At 30.7% G+C, this 21,065-nt stretch overlaps 4 protein-coding genes across 4 annotated transcripts; 3 read left to right on the top strand and 1 right to left on the bottom strand.

The window, feature by feature from the left end:
- Positions 1-1,561: 1,561 nt before the first annotated feature.
- LOC126775808 (beta-1,3-galactosyltransferase 5-like) lies at positions 1,562-4,081 on the top strand. The gene is made up of 3 exons (XM_050497910.1): positions 1,562-1,993; positions 2,165-2,312; positions 2,460-4,081. The coding sequence occupies exons 1-3, from the start codon at positions 1,825-1,827 to the stop codon at positions 3,208-3,210; spliced, it is 1,068 nt and encodes a 355-aa protein (XP_050353867.1). The 5' UTR covers positions 1,562-1,824; the 3' UTR covers positions 3,211-4,081.
- On the bottom strand, positions 4,019-5,589 carry LOC126775813 (uncharacterized). The gene is made up of 3 exons (XM_050497916.1): positions 5,296-5,589; positions 4,983-5,161; positions 4,019-4,553 (listed from the first exon to the last, which is right to left on the bottom strand). The coding sequence occupies exons 1-3, from the start codon at positions 5,551-5,553 to the stop codon at positions 4,139-4,141; spliced, it is 852 nt and encodes a 283-aa protein (XP_050353873.1). The 5' UTR covers positions 5,554-5,589; the 3' UTR covers positions 4,019-4,138.
- Positions 5,590-6,170: 581 nt separating this feature from the next.
- Positions 6,171-7,877, top strand: LOC126775795 (63 kDa chaperonin, mitochondrial-like). The gene has a single exon (XM_050497887.1). It carries the CDS (start codon positions 6,171-6,173, stop codon positions 7,875-7,877), a length of 1,707 nt encoding a protein of 568 aa, XP_050353844.1.
- A 216-nt stretch (positions 7,878-8,093) lies between these two features.
- LOC126775788 (claspin) lies at positions 8,094-20,524 on the top strand. The gene is made up of 15 exons (XM_050497877.1): positions 8,094-8,906; positions 9,570-9,710; positions 9,897-10,102; positions 11,506-12,320; positions 12,461-12,674; positions 13,009-13,601; positions 14,382-14,611; positions 15,396-15,987; positions 16,273-16,367; positions 16,440-16,645; positions 17,373-17,488; positions 17,668-17,789; positions 18,593-18,790; positions 19,507-19,674; positions 20,306-20,524. The coding sequence occupies exons 1-15, from the start codon at positions 8,382-8,384 to the stop codon at positions 20,417-20,419; spliced, it is 4,335 nt and encodes a 1,444-aa protein (XP_050353834.1). The 5' UTR covers positions 8,094-8,381; the 3' UTR covers positions 20,420-20,524.
- The last annotated feature ends 541 nt before the right edge of the window (positions 20,525-21,065 follow it).

Here is a 21,065-nt window from a genome sequence, read left to right as displayed (position 1 = left end):
TGTTACAGTAAGACTTTTGGTGCAGGTTTAAATTAGTTTTCAATTGTATTTACATTTAAAGCAAGGAAAGGACTTATTCATTACTACTTATTAAAAAAACTGAAAATAATGCATTGGTGTCAAGTTTTTCTAAATACTTACAACTTATGATTTTCATAACCATTATGATTTAGTGATAAGTATATTAAGCTAGCGCGAATAATCAAAATGTTTCAGGTTTCAATTGTTTATTTCGGTTTTCTTGACACAATCGACTTTTCAATGATATTAAAGCAAGATTCAATATGAAATAATTTAAGGTTAATATATAAATATACACTCAATAGAACATCGTTTTAAGGTCTTATGAATTTTGGTTTGCGACAACCTAATGCTGTTGTCTTTAATTTCTAACTACCTACATAAAAATATAGTTTGATTTTATTTTTAAAACAAACAAATTTTTGTCTAACGTTTTTATCGTTACATTATTATACTTAAGTATTTTTTTTTGTCACGTTGATGCATCATAGGTAACTATGTAACATAGTGAACCCCTATATCTACTCAAATAATTTGGACTCAGCCATTGAATACTCATCGATATTATTAGATCTCTATCGAAATTATGAAAACAAAATATACTTTATTCAAGTACAAACAAACAAATTGCAAGTACTTTTAAATCGAATTTTTAAAAGTAAACTAATCCGCCAGCTCAGAATGTAAATTCTACCTATAAAAACAGGCAAGAGGCTGTTTTATTTTCTTTCTCTTATCTCAGTGGGTAGATACTTATTTGTACTAAATGGTAGCCTATATAATATAGGTATCATAAAACAATTTTCCCTTTTTTCAATATTTAAGTATCATAAAAGTAGGGGAATAATTATATCTTTAATTTTTAAAAGTAATAAATATATAAAAATAGAGTATGACAAATTTTATAAAAAAAATTATGGCCGAACTTAATGGAAAAATACAATATGAGTAATATTTACAAAAAATCGAACAATTAAATCAAAATAAGACATTGTAGTGTATAGAACAAGATTCTAATATTGTGGTAGCATCTAATAACCCTAACTGGTTACGAGAGGCAGATGCGGTTCTGCACCTAATCCAGACCTGTCTGGATTTTGAGAGAGGCTAATATTAATAACTTGAGGAAGCTAGGAGTTGCTAGTACCTCCGATATGTTTGGAAGTAAGTAGCTAATAAGATAGATTTTTATTCTTCACGTTTCTTCACTGCTCGAAATATAAGCAATGCCTACACTATAACATGAGTTCTGAACATTTAAGGTACCTTCCCATATTAGCCAAATTTAAAAAAAAGAAATTCCATTAATCTAGGGGGATATTTTAAAGTAAAATTTATAACTTTAGGTCTTTATTTATGCTTTGTTTAGTTTTAATTAGAGAAAGAAGAAAAAATATCGCTTCTTTTTGTACACAATTGAACGTGAAAAGTAAATACAACAACTTAAACAATACTTAATGTGAAAAATAAAAGTTTTTCGTTTTTAAACGAAACACAACTGTCATATAAGCAAAAGAAAATCGTTAGAAACAGCAAATATCAAAAAGGCCCCGTCAGTGTCAAATTTCATAAAATCACAAATGGAATGCACAAAAAAACAAATGAACTTTATTAATTTAATTGATTTAATGTGCTTCTGAAAAGTAGTTACCTAAGTAAAATGTTTATATGTTACAGTTTGAAGTTACAATTAAAAATTAATTAAATAAATGACGCAGTTATTTTAAATCAACTAAGCAATCAATTTGCAGCACAACTATTCTTAAATAACACGATGTAAATATAAATAAGTGTTCTATTTTAATGAAAATGCCAAAAAAACTAGTCTTCTTAATTATCATTGCTCTAATATCATTGTTAATATGGATTTACCATACTTCAAATTTCAATTATAACAGTACAGTTCTCGTTTTAAAACAAAACAATTATTTCCGAAATACTCTTATACAACCTTCAAATACCTCATGTAATCGTAAGTAAATTATCTAAGCTGATATCTTAATATTACTATAGTATTCATAAGTAATTTGGCCCAATTTAATATTTTAAATTGAAATTGTGGTCTGTTTTTTCTTTAGTAATGTTCATAATTTTTTTTTAATGTAAAATTTGTATATACTATATATTTTGTTCTAATTTTCAGGCAATCCATTTCTAGTGATAATTGTTACTTCATATGCAGGACATGTCGAACTCAGAAGTGCCCACAGGAGAGCAATGCCTCCAGAATATTTAGCATCACTTAGAGTTGCTAGAGTATTTTTGCTGGCAAAAATACCAATAAACGAAAGGTAAACACATGTACACCTATTTATAACTTTTTACATAGTAAGCTTTTTTTTGAGTTTTCTCTATATAATAAAAAAATTGGCAAAAATAATTTTGTTTGACAACAGAATTTCATTCATAAAATTAAATTTATACTAAATTTATTTCAGATATATAACACAAGAGGCCATCAATGATGAAAATAATACATATGGTGATATACTCCAAGGCTCTTTCTTTGAAAACTACAGGAATCTTACATATAAACATCTCATGGGATTAGAGTGGGCTTCTAATATATGCAAGAATGCTTCATTCATACTAAAAGTTGATGATGATACAGTTTTTAACTTCAATCGAACATATAATTTCCTTAAAAAACTTCCAAGAGGAGAAAAGAATTTACTAATGGGATATGTGTTAAATAATACTCTACCAAGAAGAAATAAACAAAACAAATGGTATGTCACATTTGAAGAATATAATAGGAATATTTATCCACCATACTTATCAGGCTGGTACTATATTATAAGCCCAAAAATTGCATCTGTAATGTGTGAAGAAGCTATGTATAATACATATTTTTGGATAGACGACATATTTGTTACTGGACTACTTTCCGAATCTCTTGGATTAAAATTAAAGGAACTTCCTAAAAACTTCTGGTTGGAATATTATGAACTTCTTGAATGTTGTCTTCGAGACATGGTAACAAAATCTATTAAATGTGATTATGTTGTTGGTCCTAATGGAGGTAGAAATAATTTGATTGTGGAATTCAATGAAGCTTACAATAACTGTCAGGCTAGAAATTGTACGCAGAGGCCCAAAGACCATGATCTAAAAACAGATTGTATTATGGGTAAAGAGAGAACAATTTTTAGTGATGGACAAGCAGAAGTACACCATATTAACTTGTAGATTCAGAGGAATTATACACTAAAAAATATCAAGTAGAGTAATTAATTTACAATTAAAATATACCCATGTAATATTAAAATTAACATACATGGATCATACTTGCCTTATAGACCAAATTAAAACAATACATTAGTTGTCTTAATCAATGGCTTGGTAGAAACACAGTATTAATCAGCTTTATGCTTTTTATAAACATTTTACTATTTAATTCAATTCAATATAATGAATGACTAATGTCAGATTTTAAATATATTTACTACTTAATGTAAATTTTTGCATTATTATCTACTTTAGAAATTATAATCAATTCCATGAATACAGTAAGTGTAGAGAAAACTATTGTTTAGTATGTACCTGTTATATTATCTTGTTTAGTGTAACAATTAGTTTCAACTTTTAAAATAAGACAATTGTACTAGTTTAAAATAGGTAGAAATTTGATGCTTCGAATATTTACTAATTCAGGGATTACCCAAATATAGTTACTGTAACCTCAGGTCCATGGGCTGTCTTCGATGTTTTTTTTACTCTATTGTCATAAGCGTTTCAGAATTAAATCTTAGCTTTAAAGGTTGTATTACTTTAATAGATGATAAATTTAATTAAAAAAGGTTACTTGTAGAATAGAAACATAATATATTTTAATTCAATTTTACTAATATATTTCAGATTTTGAACTAGAGTAATTGTATAATATGGCACTACATGTCAAGATCAGATTAATGTATGAATTTTTCGGATTAAATACATAAGATATATAACTATTAACAATTGTTACATACAATATATTAAACTATATGACACATTAATATATTATAACAGTCAGTCTGTCAATAAAAAAATTGAACATTAAACCAGTCAAAACACAAAAGTGCTTTTATTTTGATTCTAAACAATAATTGTCCTATATTGCAAATACTCAATACCATCAAGACTGACACCAGGCATTGGTAACTGAGCTCCCATTAGCAACACAATCCTTGAAACCTTTCATAATGTAAGCAGATTGAAACCATTTGACTTCGTCAGTTGACTCAATACTATTAAAATTGTTCCTGGACTCATCACTATTTATATTAAGGTTATCAAAATTTTTACTGATGACATCACCAAATACTTGAAACTTATTACAACATGATATATTTTCAGGATTCTGGGCCGTAAAATCTAAAACAATTACTTTACAACTTCTTGGTAATTTGTATCCATTAACAAATACAAAACTGTCACTGCAAACAATATCTTGATTGCTCAAAGGGTTTTTTTTTAAAAACACATACATGTTTGTTGGAGAGATTGAATTAAAGAAAACTTCACTCAACTTCTCTGACGTCACTAAGTTTCTGAAACAGATTTTATAATATTGTATTAATATTAAAAAATGTGAGGTTTATCGCAAAGAATACTAATATAACCTACAGTTATACTTTAATATACAAATAATGAGATGGCCCTGTGGTAAGAACGCGTGAATCTTAACCGATGATCGAGGGTTCAAACCCGGGCAAGCACCACTGAATTTTCATGTGCTTAATTTGTGATTATAATTCATCTCGTGCTTTACGGTGAAGGAAAACATCGTAAGGAAACCTGCATGTGTCTAATTTCACTGAAATTCTGCCACATGTGAATTCTACCAACCCGCATTGGAGCAGCGTGGTGGAATAAGCTCCAAACCTTCTCCTCAAAAAGAGGAGAGGAGGCCTTTAGCCCAGCAGTGGGACATTCACAGGCTGTTACGGGTGTTACGGTATACAAATAATTTCACTTACTTGAAAACAGTTCTCTGTATTTTCTGATCGCTTGCAATATTGCTTGAATGGCACTGTGGCATGTGACAACTGGTAGGCAGAATGAGACGGTATACTTCTTTGCAAGTAATAGGTGTAGAACCTAAAGCTATGCAAATCTCTTCAGGTACACTTGCACCACCAATTTCTTTTAAAAGACTCTAAAATAACGAAACATAATTATACTTTCACTATGAATTATAATAATTATATAAAATAATGAATACTAAAGCATAAATTGTACATTGTTGTTAATAACAAAAAATAAGTACTTAAGAGACGTTTCGCATTTTACCTTAATAATAAAATCAAGATTATCCAGTGCTGTTGATGCTGTACGAAAATGCCTTTCAGACTGAAAACCTTCCTTTATATTTTTGCAAGCCTTTCGTTTATTAACAATTTCTTTTAACCACTGATATGTATAAGGAATTTGAAGTCTTTGATATGCTAAGAATTTTATAATTTCTACAACAATATGTCCACACGATATAGACGTTAATTGATCCCCTATGTTCAAATCAATTTTTATAAAGTTTTTTACTGTACTCATATTAAATGCTTTTTTTCAGAACGTATTAATTGAAAATATTTCTGTAATTCTGTATTTTTATAATTTAAAATGTAACCGACAACTAATGTTGCCAGTTAAAAAAATACACTCCCAAAAATTTGTTGTCACATTGAAAATTAGGGAAATTATAATTTATTCTATAAACGACAGTGTTCTCCAATACAAGATGAAATATAAAAGTACTAGATTAAGCATCGAAAGCACGAGAGTAGCAGCACTGCCAACAAGTAACAACATATTAATTTATGTTGCTGTTATATAAGGTCAATTTTAATTGTTTTTTTATTAATAAATTAAAGCGTAAAATGAATTAAAGTATTGAACTATGATGATTACTATTATATGGCTATATTTAAAATATAAAGATTAAAAAAACGAATGAGTGGTAAAATAACATATAATTAAAACAGATTATAATACCAACTAATAATTCTGGCTCAATTAAATTAAGACAAAAACAATACAAATTTCAACGTTCTATATTAGAATGATGTGTCAGTGTATTTTTTGAGGTAAATATTATTGCGTGACATTTTGTCTTAAAATCTTATATTTACATCGAAAATAAAAATAAATCGAAAATTTAACATTACAAAATGTATCGTTTACGAAATTTATTAAAAATATCAAATAAAAAACTTTGTTATTTAATTTCAAGCCAACGTTTCTTTGCAAAGGAAGTGCGTTTCGGTCCAGATGTAAGATCTCTCATGTTGCAGGGGGTTGATATTCTAGCTGATGCAGTTGCAGTGACATTAGGTCCAAAAGGACGAAATGTAATTTTAGAACAAGCATTTGGACCGCCAAAAATAACAAAAGACGGCGTTACCGTGGCAAAGGGAATCGAATTGAAAGACAGATTTCAAAATATTGGTGCAAAGCTTGTCCAAAATGTTGCAAATAAAACAAATGAGGAAGCTGGCGACGGCACAACAACAGCAACAATTTTAGCCAGAGCTATAGCAAGAGAGGGTTTTGAAAGTATTTCGAAAGGTGCTAATCCTATCGAAATTAGAAAAGGTGTCATGCTGGCTGTTGAAACTGTGACGGCACATTTAAGAAAAATATCTAAACCTATTAAACTTTCAGAAGAAATTGAACAAGTCGCTACGATTTCTGCTAATGGTGACAAGAGCATCGGGAAACTTATAGCAGATGCTATGAATAGAGTTGGTAAAGATGGAATTATAACTGTGAAAGATGGAAAAACTTTAAATGATGAAATAGAAGTAGTAGAAGGAATTCAAATAGAGAAAGGTTATGTGTCACCTTATTTTATAAACTCGAAAAAGGGTCCTAAAGTAGAATATAATGACGCTTTAATTCTCTACTCTGATAAAAAGATTTTTACAGCTAATCAAATAGTCCCAGCGTTAGAAATTGCGAACAATCATAAAAAACCATTAATTATTATAGCAGAAGATTATGAGGGAGAACCTTTATCAGTATTAGTAGTAAATAAATTAAAAATTGGCTTGCAAGTGGCTGCTATTAAAGCACCAGGTTTTGGTGAATATAGAAAAAATACTTTAATTGATCTTGCTATCGCCACTGGTGGTGTGATTTTTGAAGATAATGAAAATTTAATACGACTCGAAGACTGTCAATTTGAAAGCCTTGGAAAAGTTGGTGAGGTGATAATAACAAAGGATTCTACACTTCTATTAAATGGAAAAGGAGATAAAATGGAAATTGAACAACGGATTGAACTATTGCGGTCTGAGTATGACGAAACTACAAAAGAGTTTGACAGGCAGAGATTGTTGGATCGAATTTCAAGGCTCAAAAGTAGAGTTTGCATTTTACGTATTGGAGGATGTAGTGAGGTAGAAGTCAATGAAAAAAAAGACAGAGTAAATGATGCTCTTAATGCTACTCGAGCGGCAGTAGCTGAGGGAATTGTCCCTGGAGGTGGCGCGGCACTAGTTCGTTGTATACCAGAACTAGTAAAATTAACACCACCTAATTCTGATCAAGCGATCGGAATAAACATAATTAAAAAAGCTTTACGAACTCCGTGTTTAACAATAGCAAGTAATGCTGGTTGTGACGGTGCTGTCGTAGTATCAAAAGTTGAAGGTATGACTTTGAACTACGGATACGATGCACTTAATAATGAATATGTTGATATGATTGAAAGAGGTATTATAGATCCAACAAAAGTAGTCAGAAGTGCATTGATTGATGCCAGTGGGGTGGCATCGCTATTGACTACTGCTGAAGCGGCAATTTGTGATTTGTCATCAGAAAAGGATAATGCTAGTTTTGGACGTGAAACACCTGCAGGTGTTACAATATATTAATTGCTTTTTTGTTTATTTTTTGTCGTTATTCTGTTACATAATACTGTCATTAATAAAAAATCTTCTTAGAGCTTCTTAAAGGAGGTTTTAATTCAATTTATTTTATTTTAGTATTTTATTATACAACTTTCCATATGTTTAATATTTTCACCAAAACGTAGTTCTTTTTTAACTGACAGCAATTTTCTGGCCTTCAGGTTTCAATTAATATTAACTACTACCTTTGCCTCATAATTGAATATTAAAAAACTTTACATGACAATTACGACAATGACATTTGTGTTTTGAGTTTTGACAGTGATAACAGAAGAAGGCGCGAAATCGTCTATTAAACATTCTATAAAATTTTAACAAATTTATAATGATTATTAACTGACTCCATATTATAAATGAAAATATCTAAGCTAAGCTTTAAAACATTATTTTTAGTATATTTTGCTTGCTTGTTACCTTGTTTTAAATATACGCGACTACATTCGTATGTGACTACACTAGTTGATTACAATGACTGAAATCCTTAATTTAAATGAGGATGTTTCTAGTGAGAGCTATTTAAAATCAGATATAAATACCGAGAGACAAATGAGCAAGTCCCCGACCCTTATCCATGACGAGGAAAATTTTCATGTATCAAAAAAACGTATTCAAACATTTTACGATGATGATAGCGACTTAGACAAGGAAAATGAAGAAACTAATAAAAGAATCAACACATCGATTAAGAGTACTGAACAAGCTTCTGATGAAGAAGAAGTAATAAGCCTTCGTAAAAGTAATAAGAAAAGGTCAAGAATTAAAAGTATCCAGAACTCTGATAGTGATAGTGAAAATTCTTCTAGCGACCTTAATCTGAATGAAAAACCTAATCATTATGAATCGATTAGAACGGAAAATAAGAAAAAAACTCTCAAAGACAAATTCAAAAGTTTGATATCCTCAAAATCTAAAGATACAGAGAAAGTAGCTCATTCGGGTTTAAATGATTCTGGTGAAGTAGGTGATAATGCATATTGTATTGAAATAAAACAAGTAAGTGTAATTTCATATTTTAACAAACAATATCTTGATAAGTTAAATAGTTTGTTAACATTTAATAATATGCTTAAAGTTAGCCAAATGATAAAAAATATTTAGAGAGCGGTGAATATTTTAATATGTTAGCTAGGCTAGCATCAAATTAAGACACCCAATTTGTTTATGCCATACAAATTTTCTTTCAATTAAATATGATACTAATAAATATGTGACATAACTTTCTCGTTTTTTATTAATTGAGTGAGAACTATAAAATAGAGCACATCTGCATATCTACTTATATAGATTAATTAAATTTTATAAAATATTAACAAGTTTATAATGATTATTATCTATGACTTCATATTATCTAAGCTAAGCTCTCAACATTATTTTTAGTATGTCTTGCTTGCTTGTTATGTTGTTTTAAATATATGTGACTATACTTGTTGATTACAATCACGGAAATCCTTTATTTTAAATGAGGATGTTTCTAGTGAGAGTTATTTAGAATCAGGTCTAAATACCGAGAGACAAATGAGCATGTCCCCAACCCTTATCCATAACAAGGAAAAATTTCTGGTATCAAAGAAACTATAAAATAGGACACATCCGCAAATCTACTTGTATATTTATAGATATTTATTGTAGATGTGAAAGAGGGTCCTATATTTGTAGATATTAAGAACATCTGTGAACACAATGAAATCAATATGTGATCCTGATACATCTGATGAAGATAGTGATAGAGAAGAGAAAACAATCAAAAAGGTACAAGGATCCAAAAAAGTGAAATCTACGTCACCAAAACCACAAAAGGTAAAATAAAAATCTGTATCCTGTTTATTATTTACATCCAAATATTGCAAAACAAAATAGAATGTACAAAAGGTGGGATAAATGCTACTGCATTCTCTGCCTGTCATTCTCAAAACACAAACCCTTGTGTTTTGATACTCTATCAAAGATTCAGTGGGTAACTAAGGTAACAAATTATGTTTACAGATGTCTGCAAAACAAGCTATTGAAAATATGCAGAAAATAAAGAGTGAATCAAATCGAATGTTGAGAGAGAAGGAGGTGTCATTGCCGTATCACAGACCAAAAGCTTTATCTCTAAAAGATATTATGAGCAGAAGAAAGCCTGCGGTTACATCGGATGGAAAGGCATTGCCTATTAAAATGAATGGTGAACAATTAAAGCAATATGCGTAAGTATATACATTTTTTCAGTATAAGTGATATGTATATCTTATAGATGTCCTCAATGTCATGACGAAGAAAAAATAATGTGTTAATATCATATATTTTAAACCTGACTGAACTCAAAAATATACCTAGCCTGGTTTTCTTCTATCCACTTGTTTATGGGTTTAATTTACATTTCAATGGATGATTGAAATTATGCATTTCTTTAATTAATTTACATAGTTACACTAATACATGTATAATATGGATTTAAGAACGTTATATGGCACATCAAAGATGTTTAAAAGAGGAGGCTTGTTAAGAAGCATTTTTCGCCCATATCACTTAAAAATGAAAATTTCGATTGCTGACTATTTTTAAATGGTTTTTTATAGTTGAAGATATATAGTTCTTTATTTAGTAATTTACATAATTAATAATAAAGTTAGTCAAAAAAATTATTGGCCAAAAATAGAGCTTTTCGCCTTTTTTGCACATTTTTGTGGTTTATTTGATCTTTAAGTTATTATTTCTTAGAGAAACTCTCTATGAACCATATTAATTTTTACTCACGATTATACTAATCTTAATAAACTTTTATGTAAGTACTTATTTCTTTTAGTTCACTGTGATTATCCTAAACGGAAAAATATATGTTGCGCGTGAGTATGAGTCGCGCGATTGTTTAAGTGTTTTGCCGCGCTCAAAAAGTGTTAGCGTTCAGAAGTCATTGCGAATGTTTTCGGAACATAATAACATGAATAACATGGTGAAAAACAGATAGTGATTTTCGCATCTGTACAAATAGAAACATGCTGTCGATACTTAGAAATTCTAAAAACTGTATTATACAGAGTGGACTTAAGTTGTGTTCTAAATGTAGATCATGCATTTCGTGTTGCTAGGCCTCTAAATCAAAATACTCCTGCCTCGTCTTCTATAATGACAAGAATTTTGGCTTTAATAATACTGGCAACAACACTACAAAAAACCCTAATAAACTTACTTGGTGGTAGACCAAGTAAATATATTATAAAGTGTCTCAAACTTACTGTTATAAATATAAACTTATTATTTCCATTTCTTGGAACATTCAATTCATATTAATAATAACTTTCTTTTATCTTAATCTTGCATTTAGAATACTAATTATAATTGATTTTTGTGCTGAAACAAATGACATCAGTGATTATGTGAAAAAATATTCATAATATCTACATAAAGAAAACGTTCATAATATCATAATAAAAAATGGATATCACATTAAGTAGCCGATGGGCGAAAAATGTCCGTTACCCAACCCTCCTCCTTTATTGTTGAACTTTAAATACAAAATATTTTTTTATATTTATAGTAAACATGGCATATTAAAAAACATTTTTCAATTAACCACAACACCAATTCAATTATGTTTGTTATATTTCAGTATGATGTTAGAACAAAGACAAAAAGAAGTTATAGAACTTTGTAAAAGTGATACAGAAGATGAAGAGAATGAGCAAGAGATAGAGGAAACAGTTAAGAATAATCCTGTGTCGAGTTGCGAGAATTACACTGAATTTACAAATAACTTTCAAAATACTATTGATGAAAAAGATATAAATATTGATAGTAAAGAAGAAAACAGCAATGATAATAGTAAACAGATTCATTCATCAGATAATGAAAACATTCTAGAAAAAGATAATGATTATAATCATTCTCAAAATAATGATGAAATGCAAGTGGATGAAATTACAGAAGTTGGAAATACTATTGATGAAAAAGATATAAATATTGATAGTAAAGAAGAAAACAGCAATGATAATAGTAAACAGATTCATTCATCAGATAATGAAAACATTCTAGAAAAAGATAATGATTATAATCATTCTCAAAATAATGATGAAATGCAAGTGGATGAAATTACAGAAGTTGGAAATAGCTTAAAAGAAAAATTAAATAAATCAAATGAACCAGAAGTAAATAACAGCATAAGTGCGACAAATGAAGAAGGTGTTCATGAAAATGATGTTATTAGTGACTGCTCACATATTAATACAGAAAATGAAAGTCAAGCTATGGCTTTAAATTTTGACTCTGAACAGGTTAGTTCTTTCAATCTTAAAGAACTTAGTAAAGAAGATCAGCTCAATACCAATGAACAACATAATATTAGCAGCAAGGATAATGATTCATTTGATGATGAATTGAATTATGACGAAGTGGACAAATTTATTGAAAAGGCTGAAATGTTAGTTGGTAAGTATTTATTTTTAAAATATATTAATCAGCGTGTATAATCTTTAATATTGGATTGCCTGAGCTGTTTGTTGAAAGTCATTTAGTCCTGATATTTGATTGTTATTTATAAAAGGAACAATATAATTTTATTATTACAGATATAAAGGAAAAATCTGAAGAAATATTAACCATTAATAGCAACTTAAATCCTACTCCAAAATTGACTGGATGTCCGGGTTCATTTATAAATTTGGATGATGGTGATCCTTCAGAATCTCGTAGGCTAAGTGGTGTGGAGATTTTGAAGGAAAGATTCACATACTTTGCCAAGCTCAACTCTCTTGAAGAAATGGATAAAGATAGAGAAAAAAAGTGAGTACTTGGTGGTAGGTCCTTGTCAAAGTCTGACTGGGTAGGTACCTCCCACTCATTATTCTACTACCAAGCAGCAATATTTCGTATTGTTGCTTTCTTGTTTGAAGAGTGAGTGTACCAGTGTAACTTCAGGCACAAGGGGCATAACATCTTAGTTCATAAGGTTGGAAGCTAATTGGTGGTGCCAGGTTTACCAACTACTAAAACCTACTGTACTAGACAGTACTTTCTGTCCATTTTACATTGTAATCAATATTTTATTATTATGCATCTATCTTGTGGTCATAATATACTTTGTTAATATTTATTTTTAATATTTTTTTATGTTAAGACATAAACCAGGAACTCAGCATTTAAAATTAAAACAAGAATTAGAACAACAAATATCTGAACAGAGAGCAAGTGAATGGGAGAAACGACTTGAAGAAGAAAAACAACAGAAATCTGAAGCAGATGGAAATTTGTCAGATGAAGATATCGAAAAAATGGAGGCCAAACTAGAAGCTATTGATGCAGATCATAAATCTGATACTGAGAGTTCTGAGAGTGAAGAAGAACCAATTGAAGATGACGTTGTTTTAAAAGATAAACCAAAGAAACGTAATCCGATGGTTGATGACGAAGCAGAAGAGTCTGATTGCGATGATGTGTTCAGTGATAAAGAAACTTCAAATGCTGAGCTTGAGAATAAAGAAATAGATTGCGATGCAGATTTAGAAGACTGTGATGATGATTCAAGTGATAGTTCAGAATCAGAAGAAGAAGAAGAGCCTAAGCCTAGAAAGGGCCGCATCTTGAAAGCATTTGAAGATTCAGATGACGAATCTGCTTCAAATAATCAAGAATTGAATAATGTGGAAACCAATGCTTCATTGAAAGTAATTGAAACTATGGATGACAACGATATTATAAAAGAAAGCCAAGGTATTCTATTTATATTTGCAACAAAAGTAATCATCTTAAAGTTATAATAACGATTTTTATACATCACTACGAGCTCCAAACCGAGGAGGAGGATCTAGTTTTTTATGTATACAAAATTGTACTAAACTTAATTGTAGTGACTGTACTAATATTAAAGATTTATGTAGGTTATTAGATAATTAGGTACAACACAGACAGCAATGAAAACATTTTTGCCGAGGATAATGTAATAGATATATACAAACTTTAATGAATTTATTTTCTTATATTTCAAAATCAGCATGAAACTTCTTTCAACCAAATATTCAAATTTTAAGTTTTTGTAGGTAATCAATCACATTACATATCGAAATAAAAATTACCAAATGTTATAAAAAAATACATTTATTATATTTATATATACATGTAAATATACATGTAATAAATATTGTAAAACTTACTCTCAGGAATATTAGTGCTATAATATTACAGTTGACATCTATTTCAGTAAAATATATACATATTAATCATATCAAAATTGTCTCTCTGAATGCATCACAAATTCTTCTGGTAAATACTAATAATCGTAATTCATAACGTTTGTAATTACATTTTAAATTTTTTTATGTTATAAAATTCAAACATATTGTTAAATGCTAAATATGTACGAACAATAAAAGATTACATCGTTTACCAATGTACCAACAGATAAATTTCATAACATTCATATATTCAAGATAATTCATTATTTCTAGATGGTCTTGAAAAATGAAAAATTAATAACTGCAATTTTATTTACAGATGATGATTTGCAATTGGCTCAAGTAAATAAATCATCGGATGACTTATTTTCGACACAAGAATCGAATAATTTAGCAATCTCCACATTAAATAAAAGCAATGAAGATGGATCGAGTCCTGATTTGGGCACTCAATCATTTTCAATAATGAATTCAGTTGGAACAAATCATCAAACATTGAATCTGAATTCGCCTGATAAGATCTCTGTTGTATGTGAAACACAAGAGGATGTAAGTATCTAAGTTATTAATTTATTGATAAGGTTACTTTTACTATTGAAATGCTTTATCCTTAATTAATTACTGGTGGTAGAGCTTTGTGCAAGCTCGTCTGGGTAGGTACCACCCACTCATCAGATATTCTACCGAAAACAGCAGTACTTGGTATTGTTGTGTTCCAGTTTGAAGGGTGAGTGAGCCAGTGTAATTACAGGCACAAGGGACATAACATCTTAGTTCCCAGGGTTGGTGGCGCATTGGTGATGTAAGCGATGGTTAACATTTCTTATAATACCAATGTCTATGTTGTGGGTGGGTGATGGTGACCACTTACCATCAGGTGGCCCATATACTCGTCCGCCTTCCAATTCTATAAAAAAAAAACTTTTTAAAATAATTATACACCGATAACTATTTAGAGTAAACCCTTTATTCTCATTTTTAAATATGGGACAACATTATTTATATAAAATCAAATTCCTTTATTCAATATAGAAGCTTTACAATTATTTATAATCAATACTACCACCGCTTCGAAAAAGAATATACCATGATCTAGCTAGCGAAATAAAATCAGCGGTTTATATAGTCTACCAATCAAAACAAAATATTTTTATTTAAATATTTTTTTATAAGTACTTTCGAATCGCCAATCACTACCACTATGACAAATATGAATATAAATTGAAACTTATATTTATTAGGCAGGAAATTGATGATGCTATCTAGCTTACCAAAAATTAAAAACGAATACAACTCAAACGTAAATTAATATTTTAAACATTTTTTATTTCAGGTAAACCTAGATCACATTGTTGGAATGTGCTCTGGAAGCTTCTCCGAAAATCTCGTGAGCTTACCAAACCCACCTCCCCTATCGCAGTCTCAAGAAATCGGGGATGATATTGTTAATTTATGTACGGGAAAATTTTACGACAATCCATTTGTATCCCAAATAGATAAGGAAATTACAAATGAAAACAGTATACAAGGATCTGTTCTGAAAGAAAATGACCAATCTCAAGAAATTGGTGATGATGTAGCGGCTCTTTGTACGGGAAAGTTTTACTATAATCCAATGGTAGCACAAAATAGTGACAGTGACAAAATTTACAACGCTGAAGTTACGGAATGCCCTGAACAAAAAGAAAAAGAAACAACTATCTTAAATTCAATACTCGATGAACTAGATGAACCAGAATTGGACGTTCCCAAACAGTATAAATATTTTTCTAATACCCAACCAAAGAATAAAATCAGCATTGATAATAGTCAATTGAAAAAAAAATTCGTTATAGACTCTGATGATGAAAATGTTGAGCTGCCTGTCAAAAAAAATAAAAAATTAAAGAAACGGAAACCTGAAGCAAGAGCGCTCCAAATTTCAGGTAGAGTATAAAACTTTTGTCAAAAGTATTTTTTAAATGAATTACATCAAATTAGTTATTTATGTATGATAATCCTAATTCTCATTAATATTATAAATGTGCAAGTTTGTATTTTTGGATGTAAAAATAGCCGGACGTAGGCGAAGTCACAGGATGCTAGTCGTGGGATAAATTAAGAAATATTTTCTTTTTCATATATCTGATTAGTGTAAATGGAATTATTAAAACTATTTCATAGTCCTACTTACATTTATGAAGTAATGTTTTTATCTCATCATCTTACAGATGATGAAGAAGATATTGAAGAGGATCAAGATGATTTTGAGTCAGAAAACGAGGAAGAAGATAGAATTGTAGAATACGATTCAGAAGAGAATGAGGTACTGTCATAAAAAAAAAAAACTATTTTTATAAAAGCAAATTAAATTTAATTCCAAAATAAATAATTATAGGTAGAAGTCCAATTAAAACCACTCAAGAAGAAAGAGAAAAGAGTTGGCGAGTTCTTCGAAAATGAAGCTGAATTGACTTCCGAAGATGAATGGGTGGGGTCGGGCGACGAGGACGAGAGGGGGCTGGACCGCATGGAGCGGGAGGAAGGGGACGACGACAAGTTCCACCAGGGACAGCTGCAGAGGCAGCTTGGCCAGATACACATGTGAGTAGAGCTTAGATTATATTACCCACCCAATTACTTTATAAAATTATTTTATGAATTTTATTTCTACTTGCATATATACTACAAACTATTCGTTGAAATTTGAATTTGACGATAAAAACGACATTAATTGTTCCATGTTGTACTGATACGGAAGCCAAGTCAATTTTATTTTATAATTATTATGGTGATAGTCAAAGGTAATATATGTCTAGGCTTTGTGATAATAGAATTGTAGTATAGTAACAGCCTGTGAATGTCCCACTGCTGGGCTTAAGGCCTCCTCTCCCTTTTTGAGGAGAAGGTATGGAGCTTATTCCACCACGCTGCACCAACGCGGGTTGGTGGAATACACATGTGGCAGAATTTCCGTGAAATTAGACACATGCAGGTTTCCTCACGATGTTTTCCTTCATCGTAAAGCACGAGATGAATTATAATCACAAATTAAACACATGAAAACTCAGCGGTGCTTGCCCGGGTTTGAACCCACGATCATCGGTTAAGATTCACGTGTTCTTACGACTGGGCCATCTCAGCTCTTAGTATTCGTTAATTTTCATATCCTGTATAGAAATTTCATATATGTATAGAAATTAACAAATACGTTAATTTAATTGTATTATCAAATATTTCCTTTTTTTTTAAGAATATTAGCAATACTCGTTTTTCGAAGGAATTAATTAGTAGAATATAAAAATAATGATTGGAATTTTTTTTTTAACAGGCGTGAAGTTCTCGATCAAGACAAACGTGAAGTGAGATTGTTGCAAGAATTGCTGTTTGAAGATGGCGATCTAGGGGATGGGCATCGACAGCGCAAGTTTCGGTGGAAAAATGCAGGTGAAGTTGATATTTACAGCTCAGTTTAAAGTTTTAGTTCCTATTTATAAAAAAAAAAAATTGTTTCACGTGTTCAGAACTAAAAAATAATACTTTTCTAAACTGATCTGAAGAAGAAAAGTTACTCATTAAACAAATATTTTCACATATATGCTCACTGTATTGTCATGTATTTGCAGACGGTGAAATGGAACCAAGTACGAATTCTGACGAATTTGCCGACACTCAAGAAGACGAATTCGAGTCTGAAGAGCAATGGAGAAAACAGAGACATGAAAGGGAAATGTTCTTAAGAAACATGGTCAGTATTGTATGAAGAAATATCTTTCTGCTCTACTATATAATTAACGAACTGCGAAAATATTTATAAAGCCGAGATGGCCTAGTGGTTAGAACGCGTGAATCTTAACCGACGATCGTGGGTTCAAACCCGGGCAAGCACCATTGAATTTTCATGTGCTTAATTTGTGATTATAATTCATCTCGTGCTTTACGGCGAAGAAAAACATCGTGAGGAAACCTGCAGGTGTCTAATTTCACTGAAATTCTGCCACATGTGTATTCCACCAACACGCACTGGAGCAGCGTGGTGGAGTAAGCTATAAACCTTCTCCACAAAAGAAAGAGAGAGGAGCCCAGCAGTGGGACATTCACAGGCTGTTACGGTACGGTACGGTTGCTAACTTAAATGCTATAGATTACAAGTGATACAAAAATGCATACTAAAATATCTCAACATTAAAGTGACATAATTGACTTGTCAAATTTGTAAGCGATATCATTAATGAACATTAATGTTCTTAGATAACATTCTGTAAATGTTCCGTGACTGGGCTAAGGTCTCCACTCCTTTTGAGGGTAAGGTTTGAGCTTATGCCACCACTCCACTCCAACGCGGGTTGATGGATACACATGTGGAATATTTTCATCAGACACATGCAGGTTTCCTCACTATGTTTTCCTTTATCATGACGAATTGTAAACACAAATTAAGCACATCCAAAATCCAAATGGGGCTTATTTACTCATCACCCAATTGGCATTGATTTAAAATTAAGTATCTTTTTACAACTTTTAACAATAATTTAAATTTTTCGTTCACAGCAAGAAAAAGATCAAGAAAATCTCGATACAAGTATAAATAGAACGACAATCATCAAAGCGAACCTGAATTCTCGTAGTATGTCGACTTTGATATCTGAAACAAAATCCAACTTGGTTGAGAAGATGGACACGATTGTACCGGAGAAAAAAACGACTAAAGATATACCTAGTCCAAAAAAGTCATTTACTATATTCCAGGTTTGTCTATTCTTTTAATTAAACAACGATAGCAAGTTTGATGTAATTATAATATCATTTTTACTATTATAAATGATTAGTTTCCACCTGCGGCCTCGCCTACGTGTGAGGAGAAGTGCAGGTGTTAGGTAACAAAACATAAAATATAGTATAGGTTGTTTTATAGTAACTGGTATGTGTAGACTTAATAGAAAATGGCAAAAAAAACTTTTGTTTTTCAATATTATTAACAGTATTATTTTTAACAAGGATACCATACAAGTCGAAGAATGCAATTGTGAGTTTATCAATAAGCCGTTGATTTGTACTACAAGTTTATTTAAATTAATTTCAGGTACCAGTATCATAAATATAAATTTATTATTTATTGTATAATCAATAGAACCTAAAATATACCAAATAACCTAAAATTCTGGTAGCTCACACTTTGCATAGTCAATGTTTGATAATGTCTGAGCCAACATCGCTGTCCACCGTTGCTCATAAAAGGAACAACCTAGAGGTCCTACTGTTAAAAAAATGCTCTCTCCTAAAGAAAACGACAATGCGGGTTTACGGATAGAGCATATTTAATACCCACTAAAATTTAAATGTTTTCATTAAAAAAAGCTGAGTGAATCGCGTTCTAGGTGTATACGTAAATAACTTAGTAAAAACACACACCAGATTCAGCTGTAAAACCGAGGTGAAATTAATTATGTTTTATTGATTATTAGCAAAACTATCATGGTTCTCTGCTGACCCGTGGCCGAGGCGCGCTCGCCCGTCTCGCAGCCCTGGCCACGCCACTCGCTACTGACAACGACGACGTGCCCAAAGTGATAGCGTCTTCCAATCGACGCAACTTTGTCTTCACAGCAGTCTCAAATGATAAAGAAACTAAGGCGAGTCTACTGCGCTTCATATAATAATAATGTCCATGATTTCGGCCACGGCGGCCAATCTCAAGAGAGATTAGCCAACTGCGCAGGAGATATTATAGTGCACAAGTGTGTGCACAAACACAGGTGTACTCATAATCCTATGGGACGGCTATCCGACACGACCGGAAAGTGTTCAGGCGCAGGGCCAACGGCTTTTACGTGCTTTCCGAGACACGGGTGTGTATACACTACTCTGGGCTGCTACTGAGAGTTTTCTGACAGAAAAATCCAATAAATTATTATTGGCCCGACCTGGGAATTGAATCCAGGACCTCCGGGTCTGCCGCCTTAAATCACGCCACTAGACCAACAAGGCTTCACATAATAATTTCCGAATTAACTATGTAAATTTTAGCTTCTTAAATGTTTATGGTTTCTACATGCTGCTGTCATAAAGTTAATTTTTCATAAAACGAAACCATAAATTCAATGGTTTCGTTTTATGAAAAATTAACTTTTAGTTATATTTTTGGAACCGGCGGTTCTTACCAATCTCGGCTTTGAGTTGGTCAAGACTGAAATTGTATAAGAATATAGGAATATATATTATGTTTGCAAAAAAAACAGCATTTTGAAAAGTGTATTTTTTTAGGTGACAAAGCGAAAGGCTGATAAAATTAACACACCAAGATTAATAAAGAAAATGAAGACTGAAAAAACAGCTACGTATATTAAAAATAGTTTATTTGACCACTTGAAAACTTGAATAGCCAAATTTGTACAACACAACGACAACTTATAATTTTTATTTATGTATAAGATAATAAAAACTAAATTTTATTCAAATAATTTTAGAAAAGTATTATATAATGACGAGAAAAAAATAAAAAAGTAAAATGACAAAGTGTTTTATTTAAGGAATATTTATAATATGAATTATTATATAATATAAATTAATGCCGAACCACTCCAACCCAATCTAAACAACTCTTCTCATTCAAAAAATATGTTATATTACAATATAAATAAAGTAATTAATTATGCTTAATAATTCCATTTACACCTAAACAATATTAAATTTAACTAGAACAAATCACTAACTAATGTTTCCGATTCGTTGGTTTAAAGTTAAAATATATATTATATAAGATAAAAATGGTGTAAATTTTTAAGCAGCAATCCATGAAAAAACAAGTACACATGCGCTTATACTACAATAAATTGATGATAGCCCTCATTTAACAAATAAATCTTAGAATAATAAGGATCTGAAAAACAAGTTAAATCTATTTCTATCAAAATTTAAACATACTTAATTTTATTCGACACTTCTTTTTACGACACAAAAAAAAAACAAAGACTTTGTGCTATAGGCAGCTGAATCATGTCTTCTAAAAGTTAATTTACAAAAA

Source organism: Nymphalis io, chromosome 19, assembly GCF_905147045.1.
Source record: "Nymphalis io chromosome 19, ilAglIoxx1.1, whole genome shotgun sequence".
Taxonomy (NCBI): Eukaryota; Metazoa; Arthropoda; class Insecta; order Lepidoptera; family Nymphalidae; genus Nymphalis; species Nymphalis io.
Note: the sequence above shows the minus strand (reverse complement) of the source record. Positions and strands in the feature narration are given on the sequence as shown.

Bases quoted from the DNA above. Each gene is read 5' to 3' on its own strand.
- LOC126775795 (XM_050497887.1), top strand. From the start codon at position 6,171: ATGTATCGTTTACGAAATTTATTAAAAATATCAAATAAAAAACTTTGT.
- LOC126775808 (XM_050497910.1), top strand. From the start codon at position 1,825: ATGAAAATGCCAAAAAAACTAGTCTTCTTAATTATCATTGCTCTAATA. The intron at 1,994-2,164 runs GTAAGTAAATTA...TCTAATTTTCAG, and splicing joins TTCAAATACCTCATGTAATC to GCAATCCATTTCTAGTGATA. The intron at 2,313-2,459 runs GTAAACACATGT...AATTTATTTCAG, and splicing joins AAAATACCAATAAACGAAAG to ATATATAACACAAGAGGCCA.
- LOC126775813 (XM_050497916.1), bottom strand. From the start codon at position 5,553: ATGAGTACAGTAAAAAACTTTATAAAAATTGATTTGAACATAGGGGAT. The intron at 5,162-5,295 runs GTAAAATGCGAA...TCGTTATTTTAG, and splicing joins ATCTTGATTTTATTATTAAG to AGTCTTTTAAAAGAAATTGG. The intron at 4,554-4,982 runs GTAAGTGAAATT...AATCTGTTTCAG, and splicing joins ATACAGAGAACTGTTTTCAA to AAACTTAGTGACGTCAGAGA.
- LOC126775788 (XM_050497877.1), top strand. From the start codon at position 8,382: ATGACTGAAATCCTTAATTTAAATGAGGATGTTTCTAGTGAGAGCTAT. The intron at 9,711-9,896 runs GTAAAATAAAAA...TTATGTTTACAG, and splicing joins CGTCACCAAAACCACAAAAG to ATGTCTGCAAAACAAGCTAT. The intron at 14,612-15,395 runs GTAAGTATCTAA...TTTTTATTTCAG, and splicing joins TATGTGAAACACAAGAGGAT to GTAAACCTAGATCACATTGT.